Source organism: Rhynchophorus ferrugineus, unplaced genomic scaffold (assembly GCF_030347505.1).
Source record: "Rhynchophorus ferrugineus isolate W39M unplaced genomic scaffold, kcgeb_rfMv2 rfM2, whole genome shotgun sequence".
NCBI classification, from domain to species: domain Eukaryota; kingdom Metazoa; phylum Arthropoda; class Insecta; order Coleoptera; family Curculionidae; genus Rhynchophorus; species Rhynchophorus ferrugineus.
Window position 1 is genome coordinate 75,357,313 of NW_027472581.1, and position 23,607 is coordinate 75,380,919.

General features: G+C 30.5%; 2 protein-coding genes across 3 annotated transcripts in view; one reads left to right on the forward strand and one right to left on the reverse strand.

Moving 5' to 3' along the window:
- The window catches only part of LOC143190501 (protein FAM151A), a 154,232-nt gene that overhangs the window by 119,538 nt on the left and 11,087 nt on the right, over positions 1 to 23,607 (reverse strand). Inside the window, exon 2 of the mRNA XM_076394817.1 lies at positions 16,713 to 16,802. Within this exon, the coding sequence (XP_076250932.1) occupies positions 16,713 to 16,732 (20 nt within the window). The 5' untranslated portion in view covers positions 16,733 to 16,802. The remainder of the gene's footprint in view (positions 1 to 16,712; positions 16,803 to 23,607) is intronic.
- LOC143190500 (uncharacterized) overlaps positions 1 to 23,607 on the forward strand; it is a 203,588-nt gene that overhangs the window by 55,108 nt on the left and 124,873 nt on the right. The gene's annotated exons all lie outside the window — the stretch shown is intronic.

Consider the following 23,607-nt stretch of genomic DNA (forward strand, 5'->3'; position numbering starts at 1 on the left):
CTAGTTAAACATCAATAGTGCCGGCGTTGTTGGCGCAGTGGTCAAGGTGACAGGACGGTTCTCCTACTGTTGCGATTTTCGCGGGTTCGAATCCTGCTGGGTCATGGATGTGCTTTATGTTGAAATATTGAAATATATTTCTAATGGAAAATCGGACAAGGAATAACCATCCCAGGCGCATCAGTGTCCAGGCTGGATAAGACCGGATGTCTTCTGGGATGGTCTTTAAGTTGGTCACTGGCCACTGACAGGGCTCTAGACTAGAATACACCCTTAATATCAAATGATCTCTGAAAATGAAATGAAAATATGACAACGAAAAATAAGTGGTTGAACTGAGAACCTAAAACAATCTCAAAAATAACATAAAATATCGAAGCGTTGAACTGTGACATAAAAATAGTGAAATATTAATTATATGCGATTAAATAATTCCATAAAGGATATAACTTGCCTAGCAACGATAATAATTAACATGCTTATGCAAATATATGAAAAATGATTTCAATTTTATTGCATATATCGTAACTATTAATTAACTTCATTCACATTATTGCACAAATCACATTCATTATAAGCAAATACAGCTTGAATTTCATTATGTTAAAAACAAACGACTACACGCCCAGATTTACACAACCCATGTTGTAAAAAGTATCATCTTTAACCATCCGACGTCGATTAACATAAAATAAGAGACAGCTGAGCTATTGGTAGACAGGTGACTTGGGCGTCGAAGAAATATTACGGGTTCGACATCTGATGACACGTAAATAACTTTTTCCCGTGCAGGACCGTCGATTAGCTTCAACTCGGCCTCTATTGTTTCGTGATTGTGAACGAGTTTGTGTCAATGAGGCAGTTTCCAAGCAGAATTTGTACTTGAACCTTTCCCTTGTGGGTTTGTTTGTTAATTTCAGTCATTGAGAGAGACGTAATGATGCCATTAAGAACCATTTCCGCTTCTAATGATTATAAATTAAGCACTATTCAGACTACAGTTAGTGAATGATGTAAAAACATTTCAAAATCCATTATTTGGCGTTATGTCGAAATCCTATGATGATAAATATCAAAAACTATGAAATAGGAAGTTGATGTTAAATCATTGACAAGCCTGTTGTCGGGTTTTTATTAACAGCAAGTTTTACACACATGTCCTGATTTCAAAAGAATTTCCGCCACCTGTTGATTTATTTTGGCAGTGTCATTAAATCTTGATTTATAAACATTTTAAAATTATTTTTGCTTTATTAAGAGGGGTTCAAAAAGGTTTTATTTATATTTTGTATACGTCAATCAATTTCTTGGGCTGTAGCTCCTTTAAATTTATTTACAAACCTGTAATAAAGACTATACGACAACAACATAAAATTTTTGGATATTTTTCTGTATAATATTATATAGAAAAAGCACTTTTTCGATTTTTTCTGGTTTTATTTCATAAATAACTGCATAAATATTATAAAACGTCAATTGAAAAGTCCCCGGCCTGACAAATTATTATTATGTTATTTAGTTAGCCCTAAGCCCCAAAAGATGTGTGTATAAATTTGACAGCTGTCAGATCATTAGTTTGTGAATTATAGCATTTTGAGTGAAGCAACTTTTGTTATTGTGAAGACAATGGATAAAAACAAATTTCACGTTTTGATAAAATATTGTTCTTTGAAGGAAAAAAATACAGTTGAAGCAAAAACTTGGCTTGATGCCGAGTTTCCACACACTGCCCCAGGAAAATCAACCATCAAGGATTGATATGTTAAGTTTAGACGTGGTGAAATGAGCACCGAAGACGGTGAACGCAGTGGACGTCCAAAAGAGGTCGTTACCGACGAAATCAAATCCACAAAATGAGTTTGAAAGACCGTAAATTGAAACTGAATGAAATAGCAGACACCCTAAAGATATCAACTGAACGTGTACTTCATATCATTCACGAATATTTGGGAAAGAGCAAGGCATGAGAAAGCTCTGTGTTTTTGGGCATGAGAAAGCCATGTTTCATCCATTGTCACATATCGATGCAAAAACTCGGGTTTATTACGTTTGATCATCTTCAAACACTGCTCCGAATCATCAACTCGTCGTCGTTTTTGGTCAAAAGTAAGCTCGCGCTGCACCCACTTTACACAGAGCTGTCTCACACCCAAATATTCGTGAATTATATGATGTACACGTTCAGTTGATATCTTTAGAGTGTCTGCTATTTCATTCAGTTACAATATACGGTCATTGAAAATAATTTTGATTTTTTAAATGTTTTCGTCGGTAACAGCCACTTTTGAGCGTCCACTGCGTTCACCGTCTTCAGTGCTCATTTCACTACATCTAAACCTAGCATAGCAATCCTTGATAGTTAATTTTCCTGTGGCAGTGTCCGGAAACTCGGCATCAAGCCAAGTTTTTGCTTCAACTGTATTTATTTCCTTCAAAAAGTGATATTTTATCAACACTCGAAATTCCTTTTTATCCATTTTCTTTTCAGAGTAACAAAAGTTGCTTCACTCAAAATGCAATAATTCACAAACTAATGATCCGACAGATGTTAAATTTATACACGCATCTTTTGAAGGTTAGGGTTAACTAAAAAATAAATGGATTTAATTCTAGTAGCGCCATCTATATGTCAGACCGAGGACTTTTCAATTGACCTGTTAATTGAAATACTATTATTTAATTAGAAATGCACAAAAAACTTTTCTAACAGACAGATTATCTCTATATAGTAAACTTAATTTGTAAATTAGACAGAAATGTCTTGCTGTATTAAGATATCCCAATAGTAGTAAGCATACTGCAAAGATGTTTTAATTTGTTATTGTTTTTATATCGTACATTTTCTGTTATATTAATTGTACTTAAATATATTAATTACTTATATGGCAACTAATGTTGTTATTTTTATTTTTACTTTAAAAAATTATGGTGGTATATAAATTAAATTTTATAAAATAAATATACCTCTATATTTTTGACACGGGTAGGGAATTTTAATGTTGCAAATAAAAAAAATATCGAAAAACAAGTAAATAAAAATTCCGACGAGGTAGGTGGCCCACATATTTTGTCTGGTAACCATAGTCTGGCCGGATTGAATCACCTCAGTCAAGTATTTCGTCGAAAGCATATTATTAACTTAAAAAATACACACACATACCGATGACGAATTTGCATCGATATAGCTCCATTGTTTCACATACATCTTCGATTTTGTTTTATTTGCGCGTCTCCATAGCTATCTATGTTTTTCATCATTTTGTCAATCTTCAGGTAACTTAAGAATTCTTTTGGTGGGCGAAGATTTCGAGATATTATTTTACGCTTTGTCTACTCTTTGTCTTTTGCAATATTTAATGATTAATTGTTTAAAGTTATTTCGGTTTTATAAGGCAAAATAAAACTAATTTTTCATAACAATATTTCGAGAAAGTTTTATACATTACGAAATAAATGGGAATTAAGTAGATGAGAAATATGACATCACTTCCCAAACAATCACCAAAATTTTCTCATAAGTTATAAAAGATGGGTAATGATTACGTTAAGATAGATTACACTGAGCAACAGTGGAAATATTTTAAGGTAAAAAATACATTTTGAATTGATTTAGTACCTTGTAATCACATAGTTTTTTCAGGTCATCTGACGGCTATTATAAAGACTAACTAGACCAGCATTATTTTGTCATGATATTATAGAATGAGGCATGGTCTGCACATATCGGTCGAAAGGTAGTAATGTTGTGAGAATGACTGAAGAACGAAACAATGTTTGAACAGTGAAGAAAAGAGATAATGTTTAATATCAAAATGTTCCGACGAATTATTCAGAATGTTTTGCTAGATACTATTTCTATCGAATATTATGAAATGTAAGTAAGAAGAGAAAGAATAAAACTCAGGTCTTCCAAGATGGTTAGATTTTGTTTTAAGACAATATATTACAAACCACATTAACTCAATCGAGTTGAATTGAGTACTCTTATTGCACACGTTTGACAAAAGAGAAATGAAAACTTCTAGAATCCATGAAGCTGTTTACGCATGTTAATATAACACTAGTTTGTCTGATAAATACCCTACAATCTATATTCAATATTTTATAGTTTTTATATTCATTTTTGTCGGCCTAATAATAAAGTGATATCTTGTATGAAATTAAAAAAAACACAAATTGTTTTTTGTTGTACAGTTTTAAGGAAATTACAATTAATTAAATTGATAATTTAGTTTATATTATTATTTTGTAACTAATAATACTCTAGACTCTAGACTATACCACAAAATTTACATCCTCATTTAATAAACTTGGATCAGTGTTTGCGTTGGATTTACTTGTTTTCGAAATCATATGTACCAAAGTTGACTATTGTGATTTCCTTTTGTGTTGCGGAATTTCAGGTCACGGGGTTAAAATAATTATTATTAAATTATCAATACACTTTTTCATTTATCTAAATACATTTCTTAAGTATATTTTTTCTACGTATAACAATTAATTTTCTTATATACCAAGTTATTCATTAAATTCGCGGAAATGAGACAGACACTCACGTGAATCCCATTTAAAGAATGTCTTCATTTGATAAAAATAATTTATTTTCGATGGCACAATTTGTTAACCTCAAGTTGTTAGAGTTAAAGGTAATTAAATTTCACAAATGAGCTAGACTGTGAAGCAATTATGCACCTCAAGACCTCTCAAAATAAAAACCTCCCAAACCTTAGTCTGTTATTTTGATTCACGATCACGATCACGATGGTAGATTTTATCCACTGTGACAACAAAATTATTTTATTAAATTTTAACATATTAGTCGTCCTTGGATGTGTTTTTATTCATTTATCAAATAATGCGACATAAATACAGTCTTTAATTTGTTCAAATTAAATTTAGATCAATGATAAAATTAGGTTAGGTTATATACATCTGAGGGACGTATGAGCTCACTTATATATAAAAAATATTATTGAATAACTTAGTATTCTTGGTATTAGAGAATAAAAAGACTAAAGGAAATCAAATTATGGCCATATGGCCGATAGACGTGTTTAACTTAAATATCTTCTTAATTCATCATTAATGCTAGGATTTTGTTTATAAATCAGCATTTATTGAGATCCTCTATAAAGATCCAAAAGGATAAAAATGGATATTGTACTAATTATCTGAAAATGTCACGTCAAATCATTCCAATACAAAGACAAAGATAGAGTTTTATGATTATAATAAAAATAGAATCATTCTCAGTCGCAAAATATCATGGGATTGTTAAGACGATGTGTACAAAGCAGTATATCAGTGGCCATAAAAGCAAGCTGTGTATGTGCTGGGATTAGTAAGGTATTTAGTTTATTATGAGTTACTAAAACCGAATGAAACCGCTACCGCAGATATCTATCGCCATCGGTCAATAGCAAAATGATTAAACATATTTTGATTGATATGTAGAGTACCAATTTTTCTTAATAATGCTCTTTTAAAGAGTATAGGGTATTATAGAGTATAGGATTCAATAGTCTACACAAGCTTTTTTTAAATTAATTTTAAACATTATAAAGAAGTGAAACAATGATACAATTTTAACATCTATAGGAATCAAGACTTTTAAGACACATGCTTTTAACGAAAACATATTCTTTATTTTAAATATATATTCTATTGGACATTTTTTGGTGTGATTTTATCCTGAACTAGTAATTTTTTTATCAGTTATCACATAAGACTACTGCTATGAGACAGCAGTGTTAGTTCAACGTTGTCATGAAAATTTAAAATATTAATAATAAGTTTATAGTATTCGAAAATAGACCATCCAATTTCTTATTGTATCTCATCAAGAATAAAATAATTGAAAGGAAGAAATAGCATGGATCATTAACAATGCTTCAAAGTACTTAGTTCTGAAACATTTAAATAACTTTAACGTTGTTTTTCCTTATAAATATATCAGACAGTGTTGAGCAGAATTTGCTTTTAGTGATGAAATTCGTTGCATGTTAACAACCTAGAATTACGTCCAAGTAACCATTACATAATTCTAAATTTGAGGTGCATTATTTACGTTTTACATTACATGTATGTTTCGATTTTCCAGAATATCTATAGACATGTGTATTGTTTGAATACCAATGACATAGGCATTTTATTATGCTATAAACATAAACTCACATAACTTACTATGAGATATATCAAAAATGTTTCTTCGCTGCTACAGTCTAGGTAATTTTTTTGTTGCTGTCAATCTACTGGTACCTATTTATTATAACAAAATACTTTATAGAAATCATGTGGAATTTTAGTACATAAGTATTTTTCTTCAACCATTAATTATTAAGTTTATTTTACTTTTACAATAATATTTTTAGGTACAATTGTATATATTAGGTGTATGACCATTTTTATTATTTAAAATAATAATAGTTTCTATTGTTTGTGATTTTTAAAAATCTGACTTACATTTTCAGGACTCCAAATAAGGACTCAACGATTAATATTTATCATACATTCGGCATACATACAATATTCAGCAGCCTTTTACGAAATTGGGAATGTTTCCAGCTTGAGAAAGCTTTTAAAAATTTAAGTTAGGAAATCTCAATATTCAAACATTTGCATTGAATGGAAACACCACGCAACAGATACGAAAAATGTGGAAGATGCATCCCATATGCGAAAACTAATTAGCCGGCAAAAAGGATTTTTTGTAGAAAATTTTGATCGGTAATACAATGTAGATTTTACTAAAATATTCAATGTAAAAGTCGATTTCATGTTGCCTAGTAAACTTCTCTAATATAAAGCCTATTTAGCAAAATTTCAATTTTTTATATGAAATGCCGACTTGCTGATTTATTGCTATACACATAGTTCATTCATTCACGATAGTTTTCTAGTATTATTATGATTTCAACCTTCTGGCATTGAAAGCTAGATCAAAACTACTCTTCTCACTGCTTTATGCCATACCCAAATTATTTGACAAACACACTGTTAACACATATTAAAACGATAATAAATATACTATATTTGGAGTTTGGATTCCGAAATCGTCACTCAAAAATCGATCAATGCATAGATTAACAGCGGTTATTGAAAAGGCATTTGAATAAATGAAATGGAGCACTCCTGCACCTGCTCCATAGCGTCGATACTCCAACAACAATAGAAAGAATACTTGAAACATATGCTGACCACACAGACATTGTGGAAAAAAGCTATGTCTGAGATATTAGCTATAAAACTATAGAAAAATTCAAGTAGCATTCAACAGAAACCCGGAAATGGTTTTACAGACTGGAAAATACAGATAATAACTCAAAATTTGTCCATGTTAATTGACGTTGCTGTAAAAATATAGAATCATAATTATATCACTTAAGGGATACCCAAAGCTTTTAAATAGAATCAGCAAAATTCTTCAACATCCTATTCGATGGTAGATTAAGCTAGAAACATAGAGTTAGGAAAAAAACTGAGAAGATTAAACAAACATACTGGTTAATCGGAGCAAATCCCATCTTAATCTACGATCAAAAATATTGATTTATTTAAACAAACGTGCTGCAAGTGTGGGGTTGTACTAAGCCGAAAAACCTACTAGAAATCAATAAAAGATTTTGTATTTAAAAACAAGTAGAAAAAAATTGTTTTTTGTAAAAAAAAGGATTTCTCCATGAACACAACTCAAAAAATTTTTGGAAATAATAGTAGAAACTTTAGCAAATATATAAAGAAGAAGTAAGAGTTAAAAGAGACCAACTGTAATATATAATTTAACGTAAGCTTCAAAAAATAAAACATAGAGACTTGAAATTCAAAAGAGAAGGCATGAATCCCATTTTTATTAAACGATTTCTCTGTCAGTTATGGACCGATTTTCAAAATTATTTTTTTATTCGAAAGAGTGCACTTCCGAGGTGGTCTAATTGGAATTGAAGTCAGGATATTATGGAGGAAGGGGAGGAAATCGAGGGAAAGCCTTAAATTTCAAAGGCACGTACAAAGTTTTGACATATTTTTTTATCTAAAATAATGAGGTATTTATGTATAATGTTATTGCTGAACTGATGTAATGGAAGACCGGAAGTCGTTGAGTGCTGTCGTTCAGTTTGTTTTTTAAATACTAATAATATCATATGAGAGGTCGTAGAAAGATTGTAGCCAATTGCTTTTATGGTTTAGTGGTTAGAGCCTTCAGCACACACGCGGGGGTCCCGGGTTCGATTCCCGGCGGGAGCAACGACTTTTTGTTGTTCTAGGTTGGTTAGAACATTTGTCAAATCACTTAGGTAAGGTAGCGGGCCTCGGAGCCTGAAACGTTCCTTATTTTCAATCATTGTTTATTTATTCCTGTTTTTCATCATAGGGGCTGCACCTTTACTTGGGCTACCCTGTACTTAATAAAATAACTGCGTAATATATTAAGCAAATATCTAACACTAAAAAGATAAAAATAAAATAGTTTTAACAAAAATATTGAACCGACTTTAAAAAATAAATAAGGAACTCACCAAAAAGGTAAAAAATAATAAAACTTAGATTTTTAACACCAAAAAAACCTTCATATATATATATATATATATATTTATATATATAATCGTTATAATAGCTAAACAAAAATAAACTACAACATTATTTAACCTATGTATCACACGTATTTTATATTCTAATATATGCACACAATTTAGCTTAATACCTACCTAAACCTATTTATCTATTTACAATATTATTTTAACCACTACAAAGTGATTATTTTGAAGTCGGTTTCGAGCCCAAACAATACAAAAATAATATAATTTTGTGACATATACACAATTACGAACAAAAAAATCTAAATTGTTGTTCGTACGGACTGATCGCATTATATATGGATATTTTATTATTATTTTTGACAATTTAAAGATACAAAACTTCTTTTGACTCGAAAGAAACCCAAAAATATTTCACATATTTCATATCACACTACTAAGTTTCATCAAAATAGATCATCCAAATCTAAATATAGCAAAGCTAGTTTGTATAGTGACCAAGTGATTTTCTGTAAGTTAAGAGCGTTTTTTTATAGAACTATATATTTCCTGGAAATGCATTGGCATCGTTACGAATAAGTCGATGAATGCCAAAAAATATTTTATACGTTACCTGGGTTTGCCAAATTTTATTCAATCTTCGAATTTTGTTGCTGTGTATCAATATATTTTGATATATTTATTTACGCAAGTATACGAATATAACAAAATTACCTCTGTCCGTATTAGAATCTTAATTTTGATTAAGCGTACAGAAAGTACCAATAAATTATAATTATTACTAGAAAGGAAAATATTTTATTAGCAGCTTTGGTTCGTAAAATAAAGCCGTTAATTGTTTTATTGCGTAACAGCATTTACTGTTTATTAAAACACCACAGTAATGTGCAATATGGTGAAAGATACGTAGTATTTAGTAAATAATATTTAATTTATTCATATATTATTCTTAATAATGTTATTCTGTTAAATTATAAGGAAAAATGCATTTGTGGGACAAACAAGTATTTAATTGATGTTTGTGATTGTTTATAGTTATTGAAAGAGTGTAAAATTTATCAAGGAAATGTCTTACTATATCGGCCAGTGCTCTGCTGAGTAGTACCAGATGTTTTCTGAGATGGTCCGTAAATTGAACGGTCACGTTAATCACTCGATGAACTCGAAGCTTAGTCTAGCTCAACTCTAAGGGGTAAAAAGATCATTAAACATAGAAATTATTAAACATTGAAAATAATTAAATCTTGAAATATCAGTATATATCAGATTTTTTCAGATATTTCTAATAGAGCTGACAAATTTTAATTGGCATTTTATGCATGATCAAATTTTAATGACATTTTATGTGTTAGCAAATAGTTCTTTTGATTAGGTTAGTGATGATGTAAATGATTATTTTATCAAAGTTGCTAGACTGGTATCATTACCACTGACATCACTAAACTAGAAAAGTTTAAGTTGTTAGATTTGTATTACTTAGTCTGGCAATCTGGATATGAAAATTATAGCTGTCTTCGCCATATCATCCAAAGTGCAATGATTCCTTCGTCATGATAACATTGTAAACTCCATAGTGCCCTTTATCTGCATATTTTACAATATCACAACTATTCAATTATAAACTCGACAAATTTCTTTGAAATTCTAATAAAGTTTACGAAACGATTTTTTAAACCACAAAACAAGTCACCACTTCATTCCTTTAAAATAAAATGTTGTTGTTTGTTTTAAATACCACACGTTCCTTAACTAATATACTAATTAATTTGTCTATTAGAAATTAAAATTATATGCTCTAATCTGGATATAATGAGCTTAAAGTGGTTTAAATGTGTTCTTAATTTTTCTAAAATAATTATAATTAGAAACCGTACTATCGGCCATTTGTTATTTTGTGCTTGATATATTTTTATTTTTATTTTCTTTTATTTTTCTTAAAACCAGAATGTTACTATACGTTTCATTAAATGGCACTAATATTTATTAATATAAATAGTAGTTCATATAATGTATTTAGCAATTCCAAACATATCAAGAGTTTTAAAATTATGTTTAGCATATATTTAGATATATATATTTGATTACATCATCGCTGCATACACGTAAGTTCACTTTATTTGGTTACTGACCTACGATAAAACCATTTATAATATTCATACTAAAATGTGATTTATATTTATTCGACTATTTGTTGTACTTACTTCGTTAACCTGAATTACATATATTATCATTGACGAAATACACACAGACATAAATATTAGGTGCGGTACTTAATCGTAAAGTATGTTTTAATAAATCGCATACAGTCGACACAATAACCTACATATTATAATTACTCATAAGTGTTAACATTTAACTCTATATAGTTAAAAATTAAACCAAATATAAAATTATTAATCGCATGCTATATTAAATAAATTAATTTTGAAAATTCATACCTATCTCTGTAGAGGAGATAAAGCACTCAAATTCAGAATGACCAAGAAGATTTGTTTGATTAAGTTAAGCTACGATTCAGTTAAGATTACGCTATTATCGTCAAATTTATAATTAAGTTAATATTGAATGTTTTTGAATAACTTCTCTTTATATAGTTCCTTTGATTAACTGTTATTTTAACCAATATGACCTAAGAAGAGCGAAAGATTTTATAATTTTTTTATAAATTAAAGATTACAATAAGATTTTTACTGCGATTGTTCCTAATAGGTCTTAATATAATCTATTAGATTTTAGTAAATGAAGGCATACTGTAATCCATTTCGTCAGACCCGTCCCATTTCTTGTCAACATTTATGAATTCTTAAGCATATTGAGGAAAATCGAAATATTTCCTCTTGTGATGGATGTTTGAATAATTTTGAAATATTTACATAAGACACAGGTGATGAAGAGTGGATCACACATATGACAATAGTGTACGAAAATTATAATAGTCGCAGCTGAGAATAGTCCCAAAAACAACTGCATTGACGTCAAGAAAGGTGAGGCTTTGATAGTATTTGATACTATTTGATAAAACTTGGATATAAATTGTTCTTCATTGTTCTTCGAATATCAGACTTCAAACTACTAATTTGACTCCAATAATTCCCTCTGATAAACATGAAAAAAGTTGCTATTCCAAACCTGCTATTTATTGACATTATTCGAAAAAAGTATATAAAGATATGTATATTAAAGGCTTGTATATTTAAATTTATTCGCTTTCTTATAATCTTCTTCACTATATTGTCTGATAATTTCACAATTCTGTTGCATATATTTATACGTTATATATACTAACAACAACAATTGATAAGCGTCTGTGATGAAAACAGCTGGATTGTTTAATGTTTTACGAGCGACAGTATCTACATCATCGTAAAACATCATTGGCGAAGAGAAATAGTTACCTTACGAAACCCAAAGTTAACTCACAGAGGCCGACGAACAGTAAAATACATTGTAGCCAGATGATACTACTCCGACAAAAGTAACAACAGAACTTAACACTCACTTGGATAACGCTGTTTTAACAAAAACAATACGGTGGGAGCTCTACAAAGCTAATAATCATAGAAAGGTGCAATTGCGATTGAGTCTTTATAAAGGAAGCCATCGCTAAGCTCCGAAAGAAGAAATACCACGATCATAAAACCTAGACAATTGATGATTGGAACAATGTGGTACGGTCAAATGAATCATCTTTTAATTTGTTTGCTACAAGCAGTTGCAATTTATATATGGAGAACACTAAGTCAAGCATGGGGGACGTTCCGTTAACATTTGGGCGGCGATATCGAAGTATTCAGCTGGTCTTTTGATCCACATCACACTGATAATATCTCGATCTACTCATACCAAATGTTGTCAAAGAAATGGTCCAATAGTACCATTAATACTACTTTATACAACCCATCTTGTGGCTTGCCGAAAGTATAATTGATTTTGATACTTGAATAATACGTATTTATTTTAATTTTTTCTTTTTTGTTTTATTTTATAGATATTTCTCTATATTGCCATTTTTTAACAACCGATAGAATATAATTATCTTTTAATGCTTTAAATTATCTTTTGTACTTTTTTACATGTATTTCATTACTGATGAAGTTGGTCCAGAGAGGTCTATGATTTATGATATCATTTTAATTCATCAACTCACCACAAGTTTAAATATTTTTGAGTGTTTTATTAAATTGATGGTATGCCAAAGAACTACAAACAGTCAAGACACTTTCGGAAAGCATACATCAAGCATTCGGTAATCTGCTGCAAAATTAGGTTAAGAGGCTAGAGTACTGCCAGACCAACAGGGGTAGATATTTAACAGAAATTGTATGGCATAAATAATCAGCACTTGTACTGTTTAGACATGTTTTAGTAATTTTAAAATAGTTACAGTTGTAATTTTACGGCAGTGTAAAAAATATATCGACTATGATTTAATAACTTTAACAATTTATTTTATTACTTTAACTAGAAATTCGACCACAATTTACTAAATTAAAAATATTTCTCTCATAAAAGAATAACGAGAATAATATAAAAACTATAGGTTACTATAACTTTTCCCAACAATTTCACCATATGATCGGAAATGTATTTGATATATGACATTAACTCAAATAATAAATGCCTGTATATTAAAGCATATTAAAATGTCTGTTAAAATGTCTATTAAAAAAATAACTGTCTCTAAAACTAAAACTCACTTTTTTAAATACCATTTAATTAAATCGAATTGTCATTAAGTTTATATAATAAAAAAACTATTGGTACGTTTAAATTTCGCCACTGAACATTTTAACAAAGTAAGATTATTTTCAGAACTGTAACAATTTCAGAACATCAAATATAAGTATACATGATCTTTCTTTATTTTTATTTTATAAACATAAATATGGAATAATAAATGAAGTAGTAGTACATGTTCGTATGTTAAAACAGGTTATATATGAATAAAACAATTTTTAAATTGTTATTTAACTTTACCGCGTATATTAATATTAAAACAATAACGAACACAATTAGAAAATTTATTTTTACTTTGTAGGAACATATATTAAAAGAATGTATTTACAATCATTAAATGATATAAAGTAAATAATCAAAATATTTGATACAAATTCCAAAGAATAAAATATCATATAGTCACATATCTTAATACATTAATCGTTAAACACTTTAATATTTATCAATGCTTTAATATATTTACAATTTATCGTTAATAATTAATAGTTTCTCCTATTCCTCCTATGTGTTTCTTCTATGCAAATTAAGTTAGTTGCTTTTAACCGTTGCAAATTTTTATTACATCATTTATGTATTCATATGTAGTCTTTATCTTTTATCCATATTTTATCATCATCTAAATTATATATTGAAAGAACAATAATACACCAGGCCGATTAAAAACATTATTTCTTTACCTACATTTAGAAATAAAATTATATTGTTCTCTAATTATTTATTTAACATTCAAATTCTGCGATGTTTCAATTTTCACCCTTCCAGGTGCGTTTTCTTCAAGAAAGAGGCGCAACTTTTTAAAGAAGAATATGTGTTTAATTTAATATGGCGAAATTTTAACGTGTGTACATCAGGTAACGACAAAAATCTCAGTAATATTTGTAATTTAAAAATAAATATATTTTACATTATGTCTATCCTATATAAACTAGTGATTTTTAAAAAATCTATCCAAAAAATAATGTTTGTTATAACTAGAGAAGTTGAAATTATCAGATTTTAGAGACATTTTGTTAAGTTTGTCAACTTTGCATTTACATGAAATGTCCGTTAAATTATGCCATACTCTTGTCGTCGTCTGTTAAGGTTATCAAGAACTTTAAGATGTGTACCATTGATAAGGCCGGAATGTTCAACGTTAATATTCACCGTAACCAAATGACATGAATCTCTGTGATCAGGACGGTTAATCACTGAATTTTTAAGCCGTTATACCGCCAGAATTTTAATTTTCTTTTCCTTTCTTTCATATCGCTGTTCAGAAATCCTAGCGTGATTTCGTTTTCTTGAATAAAGTCCTTTAAATGTGCTAGTAAAATTGGATTAAAATAATTTTTATATAATTTGGTTTAAGAGTATCATAAGTACAACTATAAAAACTTAAAATAATTATATAATATTTAACGGTTTCTACTGCCTACCATATTATACAATTATATTGTCGTATTTTTATTTTATACAATAATGTTTGTTCCATTCAAGTTAGTTGTTATCGACAGCAATTTGTCATTTCTCGAAATTTTAGAATTAATTTCATAGACAAAATTAACCAAGGCTAAATAATAAGACCTGAATAATAACAGGAACGGCAATATACGGTATATAACAGATGCCACAAAAGTCCCGCTACCATTTTGATTGCGCGGCATATTGGTTATGTGACGTTTAGCTTAGTTTCGCTCTAACCATTGAGTTGTGTAAAAGTTCAAATTTGATTATGGCTAAATATACGCCACAAGAACGAACAGAAATAGTGACAATACTTATTGAAAATAATCGTTCTATTATTGACACTCAGCGAAAATTGCGTCAAAAATATCCTAATTGCCTCACAAAACGACAATTTATCATTTGCATGCGAATTTTCGACAGCACGGTACGACATTAGACAGGCCTCATTCTAGAAGACAACGGATGTCTCATAACGCTGAAAATGTGGCTCTGGTGCGCGATAGTGTTGCAGAATCTCCAAAAACATCAATTCGGAGACGTGGTTCTCAGTTACACATTTCTTCCCACAGTTTAAGGCAAATTTTGAAAACTGATTTGAAAATGTTCCTCTACAAAATTCAATTAGTCCAAAAATTGCTACCAAGAGATCCTGATCAACGAGTTGAGTACAGTAATGCAATCCTAAGACCGTCTTATAAAATGGAAAATTTTTCGTCTAAATTGATAATGAGCGATGAAGCCCATTTTCTTTTCACTGGCCACGCCAATAAACAGAACAGCAGGTTTTGGGGAACACAGATTCCTCAATTATTTCAAGAAATATCACTGCATCCACTAAGAACAACTATATAGTGTGGTATTCATGCTGGAAACATTTTTGGTCCCTATTTTTTTGAAAATGACCAAGGTATTGCAGTTACTGTTACTGCTGAACGGTACCAAGACATAATTCGAAATTTTCTTGTGCTTGAAATGGAAGAGCAAGTACTAGAATGTGGTTTCAGCAAGATCGGGCACCTCGTTCAACAATTCAATTATTAGCATAGCCTGCCAGATATCTAGATTTAACAGCACCAGACATTTTCTTATGGAGTTTTTTAAAATCAAATGTTTATGGGTATAAGCCCCCAACGATTCAACATCTTAAACACAATATTCGTCACGAAATTGAAGAAATTCAGCCTCAGATCTTGCAATATATCATAAAAAAAGGCCTTAAAAATAACCGAAAGCTGCATTAGCGAATCGCGGTCACCATTTAGCCGATATAATTTTTCAATCGTAACGAAAAAAAATGTAAAGACCAAGTAAACTTCTTATGAAAACCAAATTTACTTATCTTGTCTCTAAGCAAAGTTATAGGAAATCAAAAGGGTAGCAGGACTTTTGCTCCACGTTGTATATAAATTTCTCAATCATGGAACGCTCAAATGTGCACTTTCGACATCATTTACTTTTGATATTTAATTTGAATAAATCCGCCAATTCAAATGTCAATTTATGTGTAGAAGGCCAAAAAAGTTCAAGGGCAATGAACTTTAAGACTTATTGGACGTAAACCCTGCTAAAATTACCAAAGCACTCTCAGAGAGCGGTTTTACCATAATTTCTGGATATATACATGCAATGAGAAAGACTAGCCCACGAATTGTATGAAAATGCAATTTCAGACCGATTCAAGAACCGTGCCAGGCAAAAATAAGGGTTTTCTCTGGCATAATGTCAATGAAGGAGAGAAGTGGATTTACTGCGACAATCTCAAGCGCATGGCTTAATTCAGAAGAGTCATCAACAACACTGAAACAGCATATTCATGGACATAAAATCTTGTATAAAAATGCATATGGTGGAATCAGCAAGGTGTAATATTTTACGAGCAACTAAAATCTAACGAAATTGTTGCATCAGTTGTCCATCAACATCGATTAAATAAATTAACCAACGTATTGCTGCAAAAAATATACCTCACCTTCTATTTACCACTTTACTTACCGTTTACATGAATGCAGCATAGCTTCGCTAGCACCCGGTCTCGGAATATTGAAGAAATGCCGTTCCTTCAACACAGTATGTCCATGTCTCCTGTAAAATTGTAATAAATAATGGAATAGTTTCGACTAATATTTATTGTACCAATTGCGCTCAATAAATGCATTTTTAAAGCGAATAAATGATCACAGTACAATTAAGCATCAAATAAAACAGACAGTGCTTATGGACTTTGATCAAAAGAGAAATTAGGTTATTTAATTACGAAGATGCATAAATAATGGCCACCTGACTATATTAATCAACACTACTCCACTGAAAATAACCTTTGTTGCCTTCTTTTTATAAAGCTTAAGCTATTTATACTACTTTAAAATAAAAATGAATTAAAATACATGTCATACCAAGTATCAAGTATCAAGTCACATCATTACACTAAATAAGATATTTTTCAACAAAATAATTCAGATAATTAAAATGCCAAGCCTACAAATTTTAAAACATTTTGAACAGACGTTGTTAGTGTGTATTAGATCGCATCGGGTACATTTCTAATCAACTTTATATTGAAGCCTCATTGGCAGGCTTCAGTATGTTTAATTTCGTTAAAGTCTGTAACAAAAATCCAGTACGATGTGTGAAATTGTTTTGAATTTGTACCAAGCAAATCACATTTGCTGTAAGTTTCACTTGTTTACTTGAATTTGAATAAAGGGGCTGAAAGTTGCTAAAAGAATGCTGTTTGAAGTTTTTGGCAACCATACTCCATCGATTTCGATCGAAATACCAATTTCAACATATTAAAAGTGGCGTTTTTCACACAGATGCCAAGGTACTGGACAGGCCAAAAAAATTCAATACGAGTATGTAAAGGCACTATTCGATGAAACCATCAATGGGGATCGCTATAGACTACAATTGATGCATTGAGCCAAGCACTGCGCGAAAAGCAGTCAAAATACGAACAAAGAGATAACAATATTATTCTTCAGCATGACATTGTTCGACCACATGTTGCAAAACAAGTGAAAATATACTTGGAAGCATTAAAATTCAAAGTGCTAAGTGCTACACCACCCGCCCTAATCTCTACACCTTGGTCGTGCCGTGACATGTCCAAGCAGCACTTAATTTCCTTTTAAAGATACCAAAAATAGGTCGATTCACAGATAGCCTCAAATGTCACATCGTTCTTTCGAGATTGAATCTGTAGATTATTTGAAATTTGGGAACAATTAACGCTAGCGATGGACAATACTTTCGATAAAGTATATCGTACCGATTTTTCACTATAAAGCTTCAAAATTAAAAAAAAAATTTAAAGCTAATTTATAGGCCAATATATTAAAGAATATATTGGATTGAATGTTTCAACATTTGTATAATATTAACCTTTGTTGCCTTCTTTTTATAAAGCTTAAGCAATTTATATTTATACTATTTTAAATTAAGAATTAATTAAAATGCATATCATACCAAGTATCAAGTCATATCATTACACTAAATAAGTTATTTTAATTTTTCGACAAAAAATTTCAGATAATTAAAATACCAGACCTACAAATTGACTTTAAAACACACGATGTTAGTGTGTATTAGATCGCACCGGGTACATTTCTAATCAACTTTATGTTGAAGCCGCACTGGCAGGTTTCGCTATGTTTTATTTCGTTGAAGTGTGTAATAAAAATTCAGTGCGATGTCTGAAATTGTTTTGAATTTGTACCAAGCAAATCACATTTGCTTTAAGTTTCACTTGTTTACTTGAATTTGAATAAAGGGGATGAAAGTTGCTAAAAGAATGCTGTTTGAAGTTTTCGGCAACCATACTTCATCGATTTCAATCGAAATACCGATTTCAACATTACATTCATCTGCATTTATGCATATATATTCTGAGATTTTTATATCTCTTACTAATAAGTTACTACTATTTAGTTACTCTTCTCAAGTTACTACTACTCTCTATTTACTAATAATTATTATAATACTGTAACAATATATATCGTAAAAATATTTAATTAAAAAAATTCATGTCATTGGCTGGCGGTCCTGAGAATTAAAAGGAAATGATATTCGCTCCAATCATTTAAATCGTTCCCTTTGAGACTTTGTCGCTCCGTGGCCGTGACGTCACGTATGACGGGTCCAATTTACATAACAATATACATTTTTAACGCGATAAGATATCGAGATAATCCTCTTTTGTATTTTAATGTTGTTTTACGAATTTTAAGGTCAGTTGGTGGTGACCAATTTCGTTAATCAACATCATTAATTAACATTCTGTATGTACAAATGGGTTTTCCTCGTATATTAACGGATGACCTAAGGCAGCTTAACTCATTATGCTAAATTAAGAATGTCGTAAAAATGTTATAACTTTTCTACATAAAAATGCTTTAAAAATTAGATATTTTTCCCTCGGCCTCAATACCCTTATTCCAATTATTGGCTCTGTCACTGTTTGATGAAAATTAATTATAGCGAAATAATTATTTGAAGGCTGCGAAGAGCGAGAGGTGAGAGGAATTTAAATCTGGCAAATAAAAATTATGATATTCGTGTCTTTCCAATTTTTAACTAAATATAATTTTGTTATGTTCTCTCATGAAAGATGACAAAGGAAATGGTGTCAAATTATTGAAAAAGGAATTATAGAGCAGTCATATAAAACGAAACCTTATAACTATTATACAGAACTAAATTGTTACAAAAAGTATTGTCCATCCATAGCCCCTACTTTTATCATTATTCATAAAACCTACGTACTCAATCTCGAAAGAACGATGTATCTTTGTCGCTAGCCACGAATCCACGCATTTTTTGGTAACTTCATAAGAAGTAAAACATTGCTCAGGCAGGTCACAAATCATACGTCAAAACAAGTAATAATCAGAAGGAGTAAAGTCTGGAGAACAGGATGGGTGGTATAGCACTTCCCATTTTAATGTTACACTTTTAATTCCGGCCGTTTATGTGCAGTACACGCTTCAAGCGCATCAATTGTAGTTGGTAATCATTCCCATTAATGGTTTCATCCAGTAATGCCTTCAAATCTTCGCAATCAAATATTTTTGGTTGTCCAGAAGGCTCTTAGATTTCGGCGCTAAAATAACCACTTTTAAAATGTCGTAATTAGTATTTACATGTTGAAATCGATGGTGCATAATTGCCGTAAGTTTCACACAGCACTTGATGACTTTTCACACAGCACTTTTCTTGAAATTAAGTAAAAAAGTAAAACTTCCGCCAAATTAAATGTACTCGGTACAAATTCAGACAGTTTCATTGCACTGAAAAACATCCTTGTTCACACTTTAAGGAAATGATAAAACTGAAAATCAAAGCCTGTTGGTAAGGCTTCAACATAAAGTTACAAATGTACCCGAGGCGATTTTGTAGGAATATTCGTCGGGCAGGTCGGTCGGTCGAAATGTGTGGCTGTCGATGCGATTGTCTGTCCGAACACTCACTACTATTTTTGGAAGTAATTTGCACGAGAACTAAAAACACTGATTGAAGAAATACTTGTTTATTTCTATATTAAATTGATACATGTGGTCGACGGGAGAATTGACAGAATATTAGGTTAAGGTGAAGGAAGTACGGTAGCGCTGTAGAAGTGGTACTGTTACAAGAGGGTAGAGAAAAGAAAAGAGAGCGAGACGTCGTCGTGATGGTCTTTTATAGCCTGGAACTGCATGGTACCAATCCACCGGCATTGCCAACCTTTGAACTTTTAGGTGAATGTGTGATGGCCTAAAGGGTCGTGGCGGTCGCCACTAGTTAATACACAGTACCTCCATCTGTTGTTGTTGTCTCTTAAAATTAATATATAGGCCTGTTATTTAAGTTAAAAAGCAGTCATATCTTGCACCAGTTTCCACTACATTCCGGGACTATACGGTAGCAGCATTATTAAAGGAGATACATTAAACATATTAAAACTGAAGGAAAAAAAGAAGAACCGGCCGAACGAGACATGTGAGGAGCATCAGACTTCCCTCTCGTCCTTAGACTGATATTCAGTGAATGAATATTTCATAAAAACTCTTGATGAAATTAATTGATACACCAGCATGGCTAATAATTTTTTGCATCATTTTTATTGATATTATCATATGGCAAACAGGCAGTTGTTTTTTATAATAGTTTTTAAAAATTAAATGATATTAAATAATGTATTTATTGTTCTTATATACTATATTTTAAAATGTATCTCAGGTTTAAAGTTTTATTACTTATTTTAAGTGCCAGTTTTACAACATATTTGTAAGGTATAGAAAACAGATGTCCTTCTATCATTAATTCTTAATCATTGCTAATAATTGCAGTTTTTATTGTTTTAGTTTATACACATATAAGTTATGCAATTGATTGATAGGAAACAACACAACATATAACTTAATTTAAAAATAAAAGGAAATATGAATAATACGCAAGTTATTCGAAGTTTTGATATCTAATACTCATTGGGTGATCTTCAACAAGCAAGTAGTAGACCCAAATTCTAGTAGACTTACATAGTTTAGATCACAGCAATTTCAGTTAGCTTTGATGGCTTTACATCCGAAATTGTGATGCTTTCTGTATGAACTCATGATCTAATAGTGTTTATCAAAATATAAATGTTTATTTATTCCAATAGTTCGTGTTTATTAGACTGGGAACTTTGAATACCTTAAATTCAATTTTGATGACCTTATAGACTAAATTGCGATACTTTTATATACTATTCTTTATGTACCAGGTCCGGTATATATAACACGTATACTAAGATGCTTAGTATTTTCTGTCATCGTTTGTAACACACTTTTTCTAATGATATAATGTGACTATGACATTGACTATGTTCCTAAAAGTTGTATAAATGCAGTTCGACAACTACTGTTACCTCCTCTTCGATGCAAGAACTCTTTGAGATTATCAGTCTAGAAAATAAGGTTAATCATTAATATTTTAATTCGCTGATATTCGTGTTTTGGGTTTTTGGCTAAGTAAGATTTAGGCTATGTAAACCAGACCTTGACTCAATAATTCTTTACACCTATATTCTCCAATATAATTAATTAATAATAGTAATTAACTAACTGTATGTAATTACATAACTATGTATATAATAAATTATTTTAATATCTTTACTACATATTTTAATTTAATGTTTGCAATTATTTTTGGTCATATGTCTTTCTACTAAAATCATGACTTTCTAATAATATATATAAATGTCAAAATTACACCACCTTCCACTACATTCTTGCTCTACACGGTGGCGGCAATATTAAAGGGGGTTCATTATAGGAATTAAACCCGTGGAAAAAAAGCAAGAACCGGATAAACAAGACACCTGACAGACTTCAGAAGCCTTTGTTGGTTTTAGACAAATTATCCTTAAAAATAAAAATAAAAGTGGTTATGAAGTATTGGGTAATTTATATATAGTGTATTATTATAGACTGATTATTATGATAATTGATTTTACTTTAAAAATACTTATATTGTTTCATTTAAATTTTGAATTATACATTTTTTTTAAATACACGTAATTGTCAAATGTGCCTTTTAGCATAGAATGTCTATTATATTATATATTACTAATTCTTTAGTAGTTGAACCTTATCAGATACAAAATTACTATTATTACAATTACTATTTTTTAATATTTATCGGACGACAAGATTTTTGTAACAGGATAGTATAACTTTTTTGAACATTTTTATTATATTTTAGTCTCCTTTATACTAACTAAGATGAAATAAAACTTGAACTGAAATTGCAGCGTATGTAAATTATGTTCTGAACCACTGTTCTCGGCATTAAGCTTGCGAAGTGATCAACTTAGAAATCATTCTAGAAGAAGTATAATTTTACCCATCCTGGTCACTTACTTATGGACGATCTCAACATACATTTACAACGCCCCCTGCGGCATTCGAACTTACGACTATAGGAAGGAGTAATAGCAGCAGGAAGACCGTTCGATTATTAATTATTCACTGCTTAACCATTACTGCTGCAAAGCCGGTAAACTATTTATGTGAATATATATTAAGGATCAGTGTTACTTCAACAATACTTAAACAATTTTCACATCTACTGGAAATGCCAGTTAAACTCTTCGTGAAATGGCAATGAACTACCAAATTGGACTGGAAGAATTGGCTGTTACCAAAACCACCATGCTAGACATTTAAATGAAATTGTTTCTATAAATATTTAGAAGTTAGTCTATTTTAAATTATTTAACAAATATTTTCATATATAATTCCAAGAACATGATGGTGTTATTGATAGTACAGAACAGAATGATCCACGCGATTTATCCTTCAAACCTTCCTTTCATTTTTATTATGTTTAAAATTTTTCGAATATCGATACGACATAGGTGCAAATTAAATTAACAAATGATGTGTCAATTCTAAGGTTCTTCTACCTAAATCATATTAATAGCAAATCGTGCCTGTTCACCCTTTCATTCAGACAGAACGATGAATCACATCCGTTCAACTAGAGGTGCAGAACGCCCACCACGAAACCGTTTTGCAAACGAAAGAGATTCTCGCAACTGTTGAAATTGCTTAATTAAATCTCGATTCCGTTCCGATTGTTAAGCAATTCCGAATCTGTAATTATTAGCCATAAGATAGAACCCAGACAAGATAATGTCCTAAATGGCCGTTTCGTTGATTGAGCGATTCATTTCGCTGCTTGTTGTTAGTCTAATTTAATGAGAATTAAAAGAGCAATACGTTGCTTTGGTATGAATTGAATTGTACTTCGAAAAATAACTATTAGTATGTGTATAACGATGTATTGGAATTAATTGATTAGATTTTTTTAAATTATTTATTATAGTTAGACTATTTTAAATTATTTAACAAATATTTAATAAATG